The 17,217-nt window shown below is 47.7% G+C and overlaps 1 protein-coding gene across 1 annotated transcript in view; it reads left to right on the forward strand.

Moving 5' to 3' along the window:
- The window catches only part of Mylk (myosin light chain kinase), a 243,736-nt gene that overhangs the window by 200,610 nt on the left and 25,909 nt on the right, over positions 1-17,217 (forward strand). The window contains exons 22-25 of the mRNA XM_051191396.1: positions 3,595-3,897; positions 12,182-12,214; positions 12,314-12,407; positions 13,695-13,898. Coding sequence (XP_051047353.1) covers positions 3,595-3,897; positions 12,182-12,214; positions 12,314-12,407; positions 13,695-13,898 — 634 coding nt within the window. The remainder of the gene's footprint in view (positions 1-3,594; positions 3,898-12,181; positions 12,215-12,313; positions 12,408-13,694; positions 13,899-17,217) is intronic.

The following is a 17,217-nucleotide window of genomic DNA, read 5'->3' on the forward strand; positions in this document are numbered from 1 at the left end:
ACATCTTTGTTCTCTTGCTTCTAGCTAGTTCTTCCCCTCATACTATTGAGGACCCCCGGCCTAGGAAATCTAGCCATTCATGATGGCCTGAGTCTTCCTTTGTCAATTAACCATCAAGGCATTCCCTATAGACATGCCCACAGGCCAACCTGCTCTATATAATTTCTTGTTAAGACTTTCTTCCCAACTGATTCTTGGTTGAATCAGTCTGACAGTTAAAACTAACCAGCACGTTGAACATAGCCTCAACCTCCCAGAGTCCCTTTCCAAGAGTGTGCTGCAGTTCAGGCCAGCAGCTGTTGAATTCAGGATCTATGGATAGCTGTCTAGGCAGTCTTAGAAGCTCACAGACAGACTCTGTGTGGGCAAGCACAGAGGGCGAGGGGAAGCTGGGCTAGTGGGAAGCCTTGCAGACAAGGTCATTCATTTTCCCAGGAATAGCAACCCTTCACTGAGCACAAAAATCTTGCAGCTGGAGTTATGAGGAACCCTTCCCTTAGAAGGGTTTCCCATTCTGTTAGCCATGTCTCCAGGGAGCCCTGGGAGAATTCTGAGGAAGCATGGGTCCAGCTGCGACACCAAGCCAGTCTCTTGGTTGCCAGGTACTGCCCAGGCTGCATTTGTCTGTCTTTAGCAAGGAGGCTCATAGAAGAAGTCTGGTCCCACACAAGGGTTCTCATCACTGGTTGGTTTAACTCATGTGGGCTCTGTGGGTTGGAAAGAATAGAGAGCGTCAGACACAGCCCATGACTCTGAGGACATGCATGGAGGAAGGATCCCAAATTTTTAGGACTTCTGAACTCTTTACTGGGCACCAGATTTCTTCACAGTGGCAACATTTGGAGTGAAAGCCTCCCTCCTCACATTTTACACCTATTCTGTGCTGCCTGAGGGCAACTCCATCACATGTAAATTAGAGATGCCTGTATCAGGATAGGTACACATAGCAACTCTTAGCAATGCTGATCTCTCTGAATTGTTTTTTCCAAAACAAAGCAGAGGGGAGAGAATCAGCCAGCGAACAGGGTCTTCACTTGTATAAACCTCCATGACTAAGTCTGCCAGGAAGGCTGGGGTAGAGACAGTGAGGACCTTTCATCCTCCAGCAGGCTCTTTTTCTTCCTTAGCTGGTTTCTAGAGAACTTGAACCACTTGCCTCTAAGAGGATTTAGAATAATAAACATCTTTGCCAGCACCAGAAATGTTTCTAAAAAGACCAATATATCCTTCAGAACAAACAGATTTTCTGAGAACATCTTAAACAACCAGTGAAAGTGGCTTTGTTGCAGGAGGCCACCAGGGAGACTGTGACACTGGCTGCAGAGATGGGCGGTGGCTCTGCTGTAACCCCAGAGTCACCCTAGGAGTAGAGCCTGCCTTTGCTTCCTGGGCTCATATGAATTCCAGGCAGTGCATATTAAGCTGAGAAGTCAAAGGTGACACTGAGGTGACAGAGTGTTTGTCTAGAAAGTGTGAAACCCTGAGTTCTAAGTCCAGGCCCTGCACAAACCAGGTGTCCTGGCACATGTTTATAATGAAGACACTCTTACAGTGGAGTCAGCAGGATCAGAAGTTCAGGATCATCCTTTACTAGAGAATGAGGTAGGGGCCAGTGTGGGCCACGTGACCTGCAGTTTCCCGTCTTTGAGGGGCTTCAGTCAGATCCAGCCACTTTCCTGGTTCATACCTGAGAAGGGGGGAGTGTGGATTGAGAAATGGCAGGTAAAGATGCTAAGGAAACAACAGAGTCAAGAGGGCAAACCAGTGAATACTGAACGCCCCAAGTTTATTCTTCAACATTCTAATATACTCAAATCAAAAAGGGGGACATAGCAAAGACTTCTTTACCATGATACAATGAACAAATAGACTTTCTTCCTTAACCTCCAAACACCGTAGATTAAATCTCTCACATCTCAGACCAAGTCCCTTGTTATTTAGATAAGAGATCCATGCCTTAGACCTTTAGGTCTTATGACTTTAACCTTGGAAGAGTAAGGATAGTTTTGAACTCTCTGACCTTAAGCCAAGATGAAGCAAAGCCATTTTTATGGACCCTGACAGTGACCCTATTTTTAAAAAATAAGTAAATAAAAAGAAAGGAAAAAACGAGAATTAAAAAATGGAGGAGGGGTAAAAAGGAATATGTACATATGAATATATATATATATATATATATATATATATATATATATATATATATACACACACACACACAGGAGCATACAGGTGTTTCTTCACAGGGTCATAGGGTCATTTAGAGGAGATAGAAGTCCATGACTTGCCTGTCTGTGTGTGTTAACTCCATACTTGCAGAAATACTAAGAGGCACATGTTAACACCGTTTTCCCAGTAAGACAGACAGACAAACAAACTGGCCTTAAACTTACTGGCATTCACATACAAATCCACATAATGTGCTTCTAGTTTCTGTTTTGTGAAGGAAGTCAAACTTGGTTGGTTGAGGATGGAGGGTTTTCTATAATTAACAGATACATGTAACTAACCAAACAACTGCAGAAACTAATCAGAAAGTTAGTTTGGTTCAGATAAGCAATTAACAGCAGGCAGGGAAACTCAGGAACCTCGGTAACTGTTGGCTGCCGTGATATGGCCTGGTGTGAGCAGTGTTACTGGGCTAAGCTAAGGTCATCCAAGTGGGAAGGCAGCCAGCCAAAAGGGTCACTTCTCTTTTGTGTCTTCAGTCCATTTTGTATCCCTTAGTCAGGGGCAGTGATGATTCACAATTGTGGCTCTCTTTTGCATACCAGTCCCATGAAAGTTGAAGTTGTTGGGTAAGGGTTGTTGCCTGATGGTAAATAAAGCACATGTGCATTATTATACAGCACCAAAACCCAGAACAGCAACAAAGAGGTAAGACAGAAGTGTTTTAAAGCTTAATAATAATTGGTCAGGTCAGCCACCTTCTAAGAATGACTCACTGCACTCTGTCCAGATGGGGAAACTGAGGCACAGAGCATTTACTAGCTACTGAGTGGGCACAGATCTGTGTTTAAAGCCAGATCTACCTGATTTCAGAACTTGTCTGCTGTCCTTTAATGAGACAGCATGTCCCAGATTCCAAAGAAAGTGATATCACAGGTCCCTTGGCTTTGAACCTGAAAGACACATGACACCACACACACACAACTTTCTCTCAAAACATATTTTTCATGGTAAACAGTCCCCAACTCCTAAACAGCTTCCTAGATCTGTTTACTCTGGAAAACATATGTTTATGACTTGGACAAAGTATAGGAAACCATGACTTGTGGTCTGAATGACTAGCCAAAGATAGTTTCTTTCAAGCAGGAATGTATATATGGGACTTTCAGTACTGGTAGGTTTGTGCATTGCTAACCCAGTGATGCATGAAAGGTTGAAAGCAAGACATGGAGAACTGAGCTTGAATTCACTATCTCCTTGTGGCAGAGCTAATTCAAGAATGTTGTCAGTTTAGTACTGGTTGATTCTGGAGTGAGGTGTCTGTATGAGAGTGTCATCCTAAATTTTATTCCCAGCACTGAGACTGAGGGAAGTTCCTTCTCAGTGGTCCTATAGAATTTGAGTGACATTGTGCTTCTTCATCCCCAGATAAGCCAGATCCCCCAGCTGGCACACCTTGTGCATCTGACATACGGAGTTCCTCGCTGACCCTGTCTTGGTACGGCTCTTCCTATGATGGAGGCAGTGCTGTACAGTCCTACAATGTTGAGATCTGGGACTCAGAGGACAAGATGTGGAAAGAACTAGCCACATGCCGCAGCACCTCTTTTAATGTCCAAGACCTGCTGCCTGACAGAGAGTATAAATTCCGGGTACGTGCAGTCAACGTCTATGGAACCAGCGAGCCAAGCCAGGAGTCTGAGCTCACAGCCGTGGGAGAGAAACCTGAGGGTAGGCTGCCTTCTTTCCCTCATGGGCTTGAAATAAATGTGCATGCATTTGGAGGGATTCCACAGAGGGAGGGAGGTTCAAGGCGAGAGAGGCTGGATACAGAGGGGTGGCTGGCAGGACCTTTGGTGGGCTTGATTTCTAAGACAGTGTTGCCTACCCATACTTTGAAAAGTTCACAGGGCCTTTCAAAAACTTATTATCCAAGGCACTGAGAATGTAGTTCAGTGGCAGAATGCCTTCCTAGGGTATAATATCTGATATCACTGATACCACACTAATGAAATGTCAGCAATGTTGTCACCCTGCCACCAGAGGGTGACGATGTGTTAAACAGCAGGCAGGCTGTCAGGCAGACCCCAGGCTCCTGGGTCCACCTCTCATCCCTTCTCTGCTTCTGTTGCTCTCACAGGCGAGTGTCTGCTCGGTGTTAGGATTTAGGATACAGGACAGATAAGCTAAGGAACTTAAGTTGAAAGATGACTACATGGGCAACTACAATGAGACAGAATGTATCTCACTAGAGTGTTGCAAATTAAGAGATGAAAGGACAGCACACTAAGCACGGGAAATCATGCCAAGGAGACTGAAACGCTTCTGGGAGGGGGTGACACTTAAGCTGTGTCTTGGAAAAGGGCCTGGCACATATACTGAGAAGTGGGAGAGATAAGGAAGGGCATGCCACACAAAGGACACAACCTGAGCAAGGGTAGGAAGTGACAAAAACAGGTGGCATTTGAGAAGATTAAGTGTTGCGAGGGCATATGTTGTGTGAGCTAAAAGAGAAGGAAGTGAAAAGGGTAGTTTAGAGAGAATTACAGTGTTCACCAAAGCTTTGCTGAGAAATTGAGACAATGTGGCTGGTCTTTTAGAAAGCAAACTTGTAAAGTAGTAGAGCTTTGCCACTCACACATGACTGTAGAGTGGCAGCCTTGTGTCTTCTCAGCCTAGGCATCCCCAGGCTTCCTGAAGATTCACTTTGACACACTTTGCTCCTGAAGGCATTCATATACCCAAGAACATTTGAGAAGCCTTAGGGTTGGTGATAGATTAGAAGGATGAGTCTAGAGTTAGCCAGGTACTGATGACTCTCTGTGATCATAGCCTAGTAGAAGGATGGGAAGAGCATGAACTAAATCCCTGTAGTACAGAATGGACCACTCATGATGATTATGCGGTGAGGGGGTTAGAGAGAGAAGAGGCTTCTAAGTTCCTGGCTTGGATAACTAAGCACACACTCAGGAGACAATTAGAGGTTTATTGTTTTAAGTCATGTGGCTAATGCTAGCCATTGGGCATCTGTCATATGTTAACAGCATCCTCATCGCTTTGCATTCTCCATTTCATTCAGTCTTAGTAGCCGGGTAACACAGACATTGCCATTGTCCTCCTCTGAGGGGAAATGGAAACAGACATGTGGAACTTTTTGCTTAAGGTCAAAGAGCTTGTGAATGGTGAGTAGAAGTGTGAACCCAGAGCTGTCTGGCCCAATGCTTGTTCTCCTTTGGTCAGAATGAGGGAGGAAGTTAGCTGGGCTTACTCCCCACTGGCTCGAGGAACTTGAAGGTTAGATTACAGAGAATCTAGGAGATGGTAAGTGTTTTAGTTTCAGAGTAGTTTAGTAGCGGTATCTCAGGGATACTCAAAGGGAGGGCTCTTTGGGCCATTGAGTCCCAGCCTTGGGAGGAAGGTTCAAACAAGGGCTATAGATTTTGGAAAGCTTTGCCACATAATGAACAACTGAATAAAACTAATAAGGTCACCCAGAGGTTAGAAAAGGTCAACACTAATGCCATAGTGTGAAAGTCTGTGGGACTACAAGAAAGGACTGTGAGAAATCTGGAGTTCATTGTGGACATAGGGAGAGGACAAGGTGCAAGAGCATTGCATTAAAGACAGGGATTAGGGACTGCAGATTATTGGAATTGCCTGTTGTTTGGTAGTGATCTTTGAAATAGAAGGCCACAGAGTTCCACAGAGTTGCCCTGGTGAGGGAATGAATGGAAGAGAGGCCAGAAGTAAGGCGAGTTATGCTGAGATTTATTCAAGGAGAGGGAAAAGGTTGCTGTGGATTTAAGACAGAGCCACTGTTTATGGTCTAGGAGCTCAGCTCACTGAACTGTGATTTCCCTCAGGTCGTCTCCTGCTCTCCTCTCTGCTCATCTTGCCCACAACCAAAAGGAGCAAGATGAGAAGGTGGAGGACAAAAGGGACAATGCCTTTTGGAGCGATATTCAGGGTGTCAAGTAGACAGCCTGGTGGGATACTAAGGTATCAAATGAGGCAGGGAGAGACCCATCCCGGAAGCACCATGTAACCCAGGGTATCCCGTGAGTAGCTGTCTTTATGATAATTTCCTGGCTTTCCAAAATTAGGTGTAAAACAGCTCTCAGTTGAGGGCCCTAGAAGAAAGGAGGTAGATGCTAGTAGAACATACCACCTTCATACTGCCATCCAGACACCTGCATGCTGGGTACCTGCACTTCTGATCCCTTGGGATGGACACAGGCAGGGCTCTCTGATAGCCACAGTCAACATAGAGGAAGCTGGCCTAAGCCCTGGCTCAAGGAAGCTTTCACAAGGCTCTCATCCATTGGCTGCTTACAAATGTAAAAGCCACCACCTGTTGCCTCTCAACACTCTAACACACACACACACACACACACACACACACACACACAGAGAGAGAGAGAGAGAGAGAGAGAGAGAGAGAGAGAGAGAGAGAGAGAGAGAGAGCACATCCTTCTGCACTGCACAACTTAGGAAACAGACAGGATAGAGGATAGGATGGGGCAGGGAGTGTTTTTAGGATATTATTTTGGAAGTGACAGATACAGAGAAAATCTGTTCATTGGCTGGGCTGGTAGTCACCCAGGCCCTGCTGTAGCAACCAGAATCCCCAATCAACACAGGGATCCTGATGGAGATGAGGCATGGCTTTCAGGAGGCCAGAGCTGTAGCATGCAGGATTATGGAAGTGCCATGCTAGTGGGCAGTGGCTTGCCATTGATTTCCACAGCAGGCCGTCTTATGTAGCCTCCAGAACCCCCTCCCACTGCTGCAGACAAACAGAAGTGGACAATTGCCTGAAATCCAAAGGAAGGGTCCAGGCCACCCAGGGCTTCCAGACAGGAAGCTACTCCCACTCCAAGCCCAGTTGTCTTATCCAAGAGGGAGGAGGAGGGAAGGACAGTTCACACAAGCTAGGTCTGAGAGTAGAGACAGGAGTGAAGGGGTGAAGGAGAGGAGGAAGGAAGGGGGAGAGGAGGGTAGGGATGCCCCACGCCAAAGTTTTCTGGGCGTTCCTCAGGTGCTATGAGTTCTAAGCGAGGGTAGCTCTCTCTACTTAAAGGGAAAATGGCTCTCTGGGAAGTGTGCTGGGGAATGAGCTTGGAAGCATTAGCGGACAGATGGGAGAAGTAGAAGCCATAGGAGGTGGCTTCGGTGGAATAGTGGGCTGTGGGGGCCTTACTAAAAGCAAAGCCAAGTAACCCTCACTCCACAAAGCCCAGCTCGTAAGACCGATTTACCGTTCCGTTCTACCATCACTCTTGCCCTGCACCTCCCATCTCCTGCTTCATCTTGAGCTTGGTTTCCACCTATTTCCCACCCACCCCTCATTCATTCACCCATAGGTGTCCTGTGCCCCTCTAGTGTTGCTGGGGCTGCCCGGGACACTGGGGATACAGTGGGAGACTGAAAAGGAGGACTTCCCACCGACCGCAGTGGCTTCCCTGTGGCAGATGACCTGACAGCACCTTCCCAGTTTCACCAGGCCTGAGCAGAGCCCCCACCTTGACTCTTCCTTCCAGCTAAGTCTTAGTTAGTTCCACTCCCCGCTAACTCTGCTCTAACTTTGGAGTCCCCTCCATCCTTGCCCCTACTCCTAATTTGTTCTAGGCTGCAGAGGTATTAGCAAAACAGCCCTAGCTGAGGCTTCTCGCCAGTCAGCTCCTTGCATCCAAGGGCAGTTGGAACTACACAGCTAGGATGAGGCTCTGCAGGGCTCCCAGAAGCCTTGTCCAGAGACACACTGCCCTCTAGTGTTCACTAAACACATGTAGTCCTCTGTACAGAAAGGGACAGAGCTCTGTGGTAGGAGATTTGTTGGGACCTGCTTTGTGAGGGGTCCCAGAGCTTTGCTGGCCGTCTCCTCACACCATCCCAGGGAATGAGGTTCACTGGTTATAGAAATATCTCAGAACCCTCTTCCAAACAGCTCTTGCACTGAGCTCTTGGCTCTATGGCTCATTCCAAATAGATTTTTTTTTTAATTGTGTGTATGTGTATTTTGCCTACATATATGTCTGTGTACCACATGCATAGCTGGGGTCTGAAGCAGTCAGAAGAGGGCATCAGATTCCTTGGAACTGGAGTTAGAGGCAGTTGTTAGTCACCATGTGGGTGCTGGGAATCAAACCTGGGTCCTCTGGAAAAGCAGCCATTGCTCTTAATCCCTGAGCCATCTCTCCAACCCACTAAATGGTTGCTTAAAAAATGTTTGTTGAATTCTTTCTTTTATTATTTTATCTCCTTATTCCATGGGAAGAGGGAAACCAAGGTCTCATCTTTGAGATGGCTGCCACTTTTTATGGTCCAGGAGCTCAGCTCACTGAACTGCGAGTTCCCTCATGTCGTCTCCTGCTCTCCTCTCTGCTCATCTTGCCCACAACCAAAAGGAGCAAGATGCGAAGGCAGACTCCAGCATCCCTGGATCTCAGTGAATACTCTCAGAGGAAGGCTACCCTGCGCAATACAGAGGGCAACTTGAATCTCTGCGAAGAGGTGTTGGCCCCCAACTACAGTACATAAGCTGTGAGGTGTGAGGGCAGGCCTGGTGCTCACACAGGCTCACACAACTTTCTGATTGGAGGCAGGGTAATGGAAAGAGGCAAACTCCAGAACTAAGTCCCTTTCCAAGGCTGGCTGAGAAAAGTCCTGTGCTTGGTGGCTGGAAGGGCCTCCTAATAGCTCATAGCACGTGCCACTCTGTCATAAGCAGGACACCAGGCCAAGAAAGCCTGCTGTGGCTTTTCCACACTTTGCTACTTAGAGCACTCCATCTCCACATCAGCAGGATATAACAGGGGACAAAGAAAATGAAGGGTGATCATCAAATTAAATTAGAACCACTCTTTCAGACCAGACAACAATGGGATTTCCTAGTAGGAAATGCTGTTTCCTTGACTGGAAGACCTGGGTGGGTGACCGGCACCTGCCAGAAAGATGTCATGGACACTGGGTGGGTGACCGGCATCTACCAGATAGTCATGGACCACTGGACTTGACTCTCTGCTTCCTTTAGTGCCCCATGTGAAATATCATCACTGAACTAGTCTGAGCACCTGTTGACCCTCTTGTTACTGGACATCTTGGCTTCCATTTGCCACTAGTCCTCCCGTGTGAGGCACAATTTCCTTTTACAACCATGATTCCCACCTTCTCTGACCATCTTACCACAGCAGTCCTTCCTCCCAGCAACTCTCAATACTCGTCCAGCTCCATCATAGCCTTCTAGCTGCCCACAGCTAGTACTGGGAACAGATGACCAACACTTCGACAGACTAATCCACCTGCTGTCCCAGTATGGTGTTCTGTTGGTCAGAGCCACAAGTGGAAGAAAGGCTCTTGGAGTGAGCTTCACAGCATTCCTGAGAGCGAGCGACGCCTCGGGCAGAGTGAGGCAGTCCTCCCTGAGCACTCACTTCTAAGGCCTGGGAGCACTGCTCTTGCATCACCCTTGCCATTGCTGAGTTGCACAGTGCCACTTGTGCCGGAGCCAGCCATATGGATTCCAGATCAGCCGGCTCCATCCGCCCCGACCCTGTCCTCATCGGCCTTGCCCACTTTGCTTCCCCATGGCTGTTCCCTGTGTTGTTCTTCCCAGGCCCCTGTGTTTAGGTTTCTAAAACTAAACTTTGTCAGCAGCATTTTAAGAACTCTAAACAGATCACAGCTTCTGGTTTTATGCTCATAAACTCTCGGAACTCTTTTTTGGCAAGAGGTACTTACCTTATGTGGGCCTGGGTTAGTTTTCCTCCAGTTGTCTGTTTAGGTCCCAGTGTGTTCTGCCCTCAGTCTGAAGGATGCACTTGCTGTCCACAGGGCCAGCTGCACCTGCTCCCCAGCCCTCACCCCACCACAGAGCGGGGCCTTGAAAGCACTGCAGAGCCCAGCATGCTGCTACCCAGCCCTCCCACCAGCCTTGCTCTGGTGGCAGCTTCAGCAAGTCAGCCTTTCCTCCCAAGTCTTACTGCTGCACTCTAGCACACTCTCTCTCACACACACACATCCAACTTACACTTATGCACTGATATTATTCAACCACTCATTCACACATTTGCACATGCCACACCATCACACACACACACAGATGCACTCAGGCAAATACACACACTCATGCTATCTCTCACACATGTATTTTATACACATACAAATACGTGTGTGTGTATATGTAATATACTTATATATGCACTAGCCTCATTCACATACCTCCACACTATGCCACATACATGTGCATACAGTCAGACACTTTCACGCCAACCATGTTATCACACACACACTTCTATGCCATCCGCATATACAGGGACACCCTCCACACTATCACACACATACAGCCACACACTCCTATGCTATCATATATGTATATGCATATGCTCACATGAGTCTATGCTCCCCCATACATTGTACGCACACACCACCACACTCAGACCTCCATGCTACCCCACATACATACACTCACACCATTCCATAATACTCCCCACACATATACTCACATTATCACACACTTCAAAACCACTCTATACACATATATTCTCACATACTTGTCCATGTGCCATGCACACATACCCTCTCAGCAAACTGTCACATTCACACACTTCTAAATCATCTCCACACAGATATTGATGTCACACATTTTCCAACTGTCTGATGTACACATACACACATTTTTCACACATCCTCTTACCCATACTCACATGCTTCTATACTATCCACGTGCACACTCCCATACCATCCCACACGTGCACACTCCCACGCCCACCTCCTTCTAACACAGTCACACTCATGTTCACACACTTCCATGCTGTCCCCTAGATCCTGCCCCCACATGCTCCCATCCTCTCATATATTTCCACACTGTCACCTTTGTGCTCACATACTTACACACCGTCTCGTGGATGCACGCTCACACTCACCGTCACTCACATACGCTCTCGTATTCCCACATATCCCACACACTCACACACTTCCATATTAATGACCTTTGGCATCCCTGGGATTTTTGCCATGTCCTCACTCTGTTTCCTCAAGACACTTCCCTTCATCCATCTATCAGTCATGGTCCCCACGATAGCTGAGGGAATATAAAACATTACACAATGTGGCGTATAGTGGTAGTCGGGCCAGGGCCTGGGATCAAGAAAGGGAAAGATAACGTAGCCGAGATGAGGAAGTTATATGTATGTCAGAGCAAAAGAAACCCCAGGGCTCTGAAGTAGACACGGTCTGGGGTCATCTGACCCATCTCCTCCCCTAGCTCTCGCTCCTGGCATATGCGTGAGAGCAGCCAGCACGGGTCACACGTGGACTCCATCATTCACCCTCACTATATTCCATCTTCTCCTGGGGGCCACTCAAGGGCTTCTTCTGAGAACAATCGCAGGCTTTATCGTTGTCCTTTGTTGTGTCACCTTCCTCACTGTGCATTTGGTGCCACAGTGTATATGCCTCGTTATATGACATAAGTAATTGATACTTAAAGGTTTCTATGTTTTTGCCTATACAAGTAAATTATAAGCTCCAGGGAAGGAGGGGAGACTATGCCTTCCTTGTGTGTGTTTTATGTTATGTACCCACACAACTGGCAAGATGCTGCTATACTGCTAGAATGCAATAACAAATGTTCAACGGATGTATAAACAGACTTAACAATGAAAGTAATTATAGGTTGTTTGCTTTCAAGCCATGGAAAAAGGGACTGTCGCGGTTGTATGTCGGTTCTGAAATTCCAGAGGACTGGGAGAAGTGTAGAAGGGGAGCTGTCTGGGGGGTCACTGGGCGAGAGGAGGGGATGATGAATAGACGGTAGAGGAGTGGGGCGGAGGAGAAGAGGCCAGAACTTGCTGGTCTGCATCTCTGGCTTTTTACAGTAAGGACTGACCCACTTCGGGGGATACCCATGTGACTCAGGTGTGCTGCCGCCTGGAGAAGCCCACAGCATGTCTTGCTCTAGGTGGCCTTCCGTGCTAATCACAGTGTGCTTTCTGTCTCTCCTTGTCCCCTCCAGAGCCAAAGGATGAAGCGGAAGTGTCAGATGATGGTGAGTGAGGCCAGCTGCCTTCGGGACAGGCTCTTGGGGTGGAGGGGCTGAGAAGGGGGAATCTGATGGCTCACCCTCACCCCAACCTGTGCCCTGCAGACGAAAAGGAGCCTGAGGTCGATTATCGCACAGTGACAGTTAACACTGAACAGAAAGTGTCTGATGTGTATGACATTGAAGAGCGACTAGGATCGTAAGTACAGTTCAAAACTGCCTCTGAGCCCTGGGGTAAGGGTGATGCAGGGCCCACAGTTCACCCCAGTGTCTCTTCCTGTGCTGTCCTAAACACAGCTTCCTCCCAAACTGAGAGCCTATAGACCCACAAGCCCATCCTGGAGCCTGTAGACCCACAAGCCCATCCCTTGCCAGGGGCCGTCTCTGGAGCTACTCCTGAGGTTCTGTCCAGGCTCTGCTCTGTAGGAGCTTAGGCTTCTGTGCCTTTTCTCACAGCACATCACTCAAACAGGAGGTCCAGACCCGAAGCCATTGTCTTTAGCATGCCTTGCATTGGGTCTGAAGTAGCTGGGCCCGGTGAGCATCTTCTCTGCAGCAGGGCCAGCCTTGGAGTTGCACGAGCATACCCAGTGAGCCTCACAGTTCCTAGACAAACTTGCCATATGCTGCCATTAACTGTCCTCCTTCCCTAGGACATAAGAGACACCAACAAGTATGCATCTCTCCCCAACCCTCAGTCTCTGGAGAAGTATAAGAAGAGGAAGAAAGTGAACGGTGGGGTGTGGTGGGGTGGGGGTCATGTAGCTTAGTTGGTAGAGTGTTTGCCTAACAGGACAAGGGCCTGGATTCCATCCCCAGAACCACATAAACCATATGTGATGATACACATCCAAGCACTGAAGAGATAAAAGCAGGAGCATCAGAAGTTCCAAGTCAAGGTTGTCATTGGGGAGATAGTGTGTCTGAGGACACCCTGAACTATATATTTTTAAGGAAAAAAAAAGGTAACATGGCCCAGCTTTTGGTTCTGGTGGTTTATGGGAACCAAGGGTACAATGTACGCCTCTTATGAGCTCTGGGGAGAAAGTCATTCTGTTGGAATAAAAAGAGCTCCCTACTCCCAGCCGGGGAAGCCGGTCCACCCTCCACTGCCAGAACATCTGGGCTAGCATGGAGTGGAAGGGGGACAGCCATTCAGTAGTTCTGTATTTGGAAAGGAGGACCTCAGCCCATCCTCAGAGATCCCAGTACAGGGAAGGGAAGAAGAAGTCCACCCTTAAGATTAAGTAGGATGGCCTTCATTAGTCAAGACTGTTTCAGGTCTGTGAGCCATATGCATGGGTCCTGGCTCCTCAGCTGTATAGTTATGGCCAGTATCTAAGTGAGCAGGTGTGTGCTTGTGTCCCGATGAGCCTCTACTATGAAAAGAGTAGGGACAGTTCTGCCTCATGGGCTGTAGTTTGCCACCCCCAAGTTTGTAGAGAACTCAGCTCAACTTGGCTTTTCTCTTTTCTTTCTTTGACAGTGGGAAGTTTGGACAAGTCTTCCGACTTGTGGAAAAGAAAACTGGAAAACTCTGGGCAGGGAAGTTTTTCAAGGCCTATTCTGCCAAGGAAAAAGAGAACATCCGGCAGGAGATCAGCATCATGAACTGTCTCCACCACCCCAAGCTGGTCCAGTGTGTGGATGCCTTCGAAGAAAAGGCCAACATCGTCATGGTTCTGGAGATGTGAGTGGCGCTGTAGCCTGAGAGCCCCTACCTGTCCCCACCCCCACCCCCACCACAACCTGCCTCTCTCCCACTGTCCCAACCCAACACCTTCACCACACAACATGCTATGGTGGGCAAGATACTCACCAGCACTGTGACCAGGGCTGACCTGTGGGAACCAGAACTGGCCCTGACCCACTGGGCATCAAGCAGCCTGCCAGCAGCCTTGGGACCCCTATAACCTTTGTCCTCCTGTCTCCTTGTGAAAGACCCGATATCACAAGGGCACTCTCGCCTGAAGGGGGGGAAGTAGGGAAGGAGGGAACAGGGCAGCTTCCTGCCTTCCTTGCAAAAGAGAAGGGAGCCCAGATTTGGGAGCTCAGAATTCTGAAATGAAAGCCTCTCTCCAGCCCTTCACTGCTTCTTACTGACCCCCCTTCCTCCCTGTTGAACAGAGCAGTGCCTTCTCTGCTGGGTTAAACAGAGGCTGGGGGTGGAGCACATGACCTGCAGGCAGAGCTTCCTCGGCATCCATCCCCTCACATGCCCATACACGTCCTCAAGCCAGGTGTCCTTCACAGGTGCCTGCAGTTTTCATTGACTTCCTTTGCTGAACCTTATTTTTTTAGTATATAAAATCACATTAAACATTTAAGGAAATACACAATGAAGTCTTAGTCCTACCCATTTACCTACCTTCCCGTTTCTACACCACTGGAGGAAAATAGTTTCATTGGGTTTTGCTGTACTCTTCCAAAGTTCTTTATGAAAACACAAGCGTAATATAACATTTTTACTGTCCTGCCTTTTGTCACAATGTGTGACTTGAGCTTACGGTCCCGCACCAGGCAGTTTCAGTAAACTGCTACCATTGCAAGCCCTGCGTGTTCCATGCTCTGGGGGGTCCTCACTATACACACAACACATCACAGTGCGTGCATCTCCAAGATCCAAGGGACCTCATTGTATACACACACACACACACACACACACACACACACACACACACACCACAGTGTGTACTTTGTAGCTGACTGTTTTTGATAAGAGAGATCAGAGGGTTTCTCGCTTTTTGCATTTGCAGACATTACTTGCAGCCTCACTCGCCTGTGCTTTCGCTGACACCAGTGCATAACTGTAGCTTGCATCCCGGAAGTGAAGCTGCACAGGGTGAAAGGGCATGGTCAATTGAGGGGTTTCAGGGTATTTTAGAACTGCACTGAGCACCCTGAACTTTGGAATTGGTACTGTGAGAAGACGAGCTGTCTATGCTGGCGGCGTTCTTCCCCAGGAAGGACTAGGTCTGAGACCGCAATGAACCTCTTCTCTCCGCTTATCACAGTGACATTTGTCATGCTTCTCCCAAAAAATGCTCTTAGGACAGAAAGAAAAATTTGCTTAAAAGTATAGATCTGAGTCAGATAACCCTTACTCAGACCCCAGCCCACCTCTCACAATCTGACCTTTAGTAAGTTCTTAGCTCTGCCAATCCTTAGCTTTATTGTTGTGGGATTAAGTGAATAATGGTTGCGAGTGAGCTTCTGTATTCAGCCATAGGCAGCTATTAGAAGAAAGGTAAGTTGACTTTTTCTATATGCTGGTCTGTTTTCCACTTAAAAGTATCCTGAGAGCATTTTAACATCAAAGCAGATGCTGTGGAACAAGTCCCTTGTAATACCCAGGAAGCCTTCCTTCAAGCTCTGTTACTATTGAAATGTGATTTTTTTTTTTTTTAATTGTTCGGTACTACCAGCCAAAAGGTATTTAGATTAAATAATCTCAAGGCTCTCTATTTAGGTATAAAATTCTACTGTCTGTGGAACCATAAAAGACTCAGAGAACATTTTCACTAGTCTCTTATAGTCAAATTCACCACCACCCGCTTTTAGGAGTATTGAGTCCCTGTCTATGACCCTGTCACAGCTTTCAGTATCTTCGTGGGCGAGAGTTCACATTTGTTCTAGAATGACTTGCTTAGTCCAAGCAGTGGGGTATGTGAAGACGTGGAGAAATGCTTTATCTTTAGAAGTTAAACCTTGGGCAAGCTGGGGGGAGGGGGGATGCAGGCTAGCCTGGGTAAGGCCAGGCAGCGAGCGGCACCAGTGGGCAGAATACCATACTTAGCTTGGAATTGGGACTTGGCAAGCTGGTTGGAAAAAGCAGAGAAATGTAAGGAGGTTTCAGCTGGTCTGGCTTTCATCCCTGTACCCTACTCCTCCCCCATGGACAGAACGAGTCTTACAGGCACAGATGCCAGATTAGCCTCTATTGAGGGCTAGAAGCTTGTCCTGTAATAGGCGCTCAACCAGGGCTCATCCTCCATCTGCTCGCCCTTCTAACCTAGTCTAACACAGGGCCACAGACAGGAGAAAGATTGACAGTCTGCAGGGCAATTTTACGTTCTTGTTTGATGGAGAAACTGAGAGTGAGTAATTAAATATGTTCTGGGGCCCCTGCCTCAGATGTGTGGGTAATAAGGAAGAGCATGTCTACAGCCTGTCTGACTTTGTTTCCGGACAAGTCCCAATTGTACAGCATCAGGGTCCTTCTGGCTGCTGGCCTGGGCCTGGGCTTGCCTTTTCGGAAGTGCTTGGGACTGGCCAAGTGGTGGTGGGATTCTGAGCCCTGAAGAGGATATGAAGTTTCAGCTGGTTCCCCGGGGGCTGATGTCATCTTTGTTCTGCTGTTAGCAAAATTTATACAGGAGCATCCAGCTGGCTGCCAAGAGACAAGGAGTAGAGACCGGGGAACAAGTCCCTGGATAGCATTGTCCTCTCTGACTGCCAGGGAGGAGGCCTTGCCCAGACCTAGAGCTCTGGTGATAGGTTTGGTCCCTTGGGATGTGTTGGTGGTAGTAAGTATCCATTCATTTAACTCAGTATCACTCAGTATCAGTTTATTAAGAACACATTTCATCTGGCCCCATCCTGGCCCATGTCTGTGGGTGGCAGCCTTTAGCAAACACCATTATCTTCCCCCTGCAGTCTTGACCATTTTGAAGAGAACCTATAGATGTTTAACTCCTTCTATACCAGGAAGTGACTAAAGAAATGCTTTCGAAATACGTCAGATGTAGCTGAATAGGCTTGAGCCTGTGTGAACTAACTGAATAAGTTACCTACCTCTAGAAATGCAGCCATATGGGCTTCATGGCTCAGACATCTCTACCTATTGCTCAGAAGTCCCCTGGGAAGTTGAACGAATGGCTGCTTTCCAAGAACAGTTTAAACTTAGAGGCAGACATTTGGGGACACCTTGTCTGTGCTACATGCTGGAAGCTGCAAGTGAAAGCCTGGAAAGATGCAGCTATGATGACCAGCAACTGAGACAAGACAGG

Source organism: Phodopus roborovskii, unplaced genomic scaffold (genome assembly GCF_943737965.1).
Source record: "Phodopus roborovskii unplaced genomic scaffold, PHOROB, whole genome shotgun sequence".
Lineage (NCBI taxonomy): Eukaryota > Metazoa > Chordata > Mammalia > Rodentia > Cricetidae > Phodopus > Phodopus roborovskii.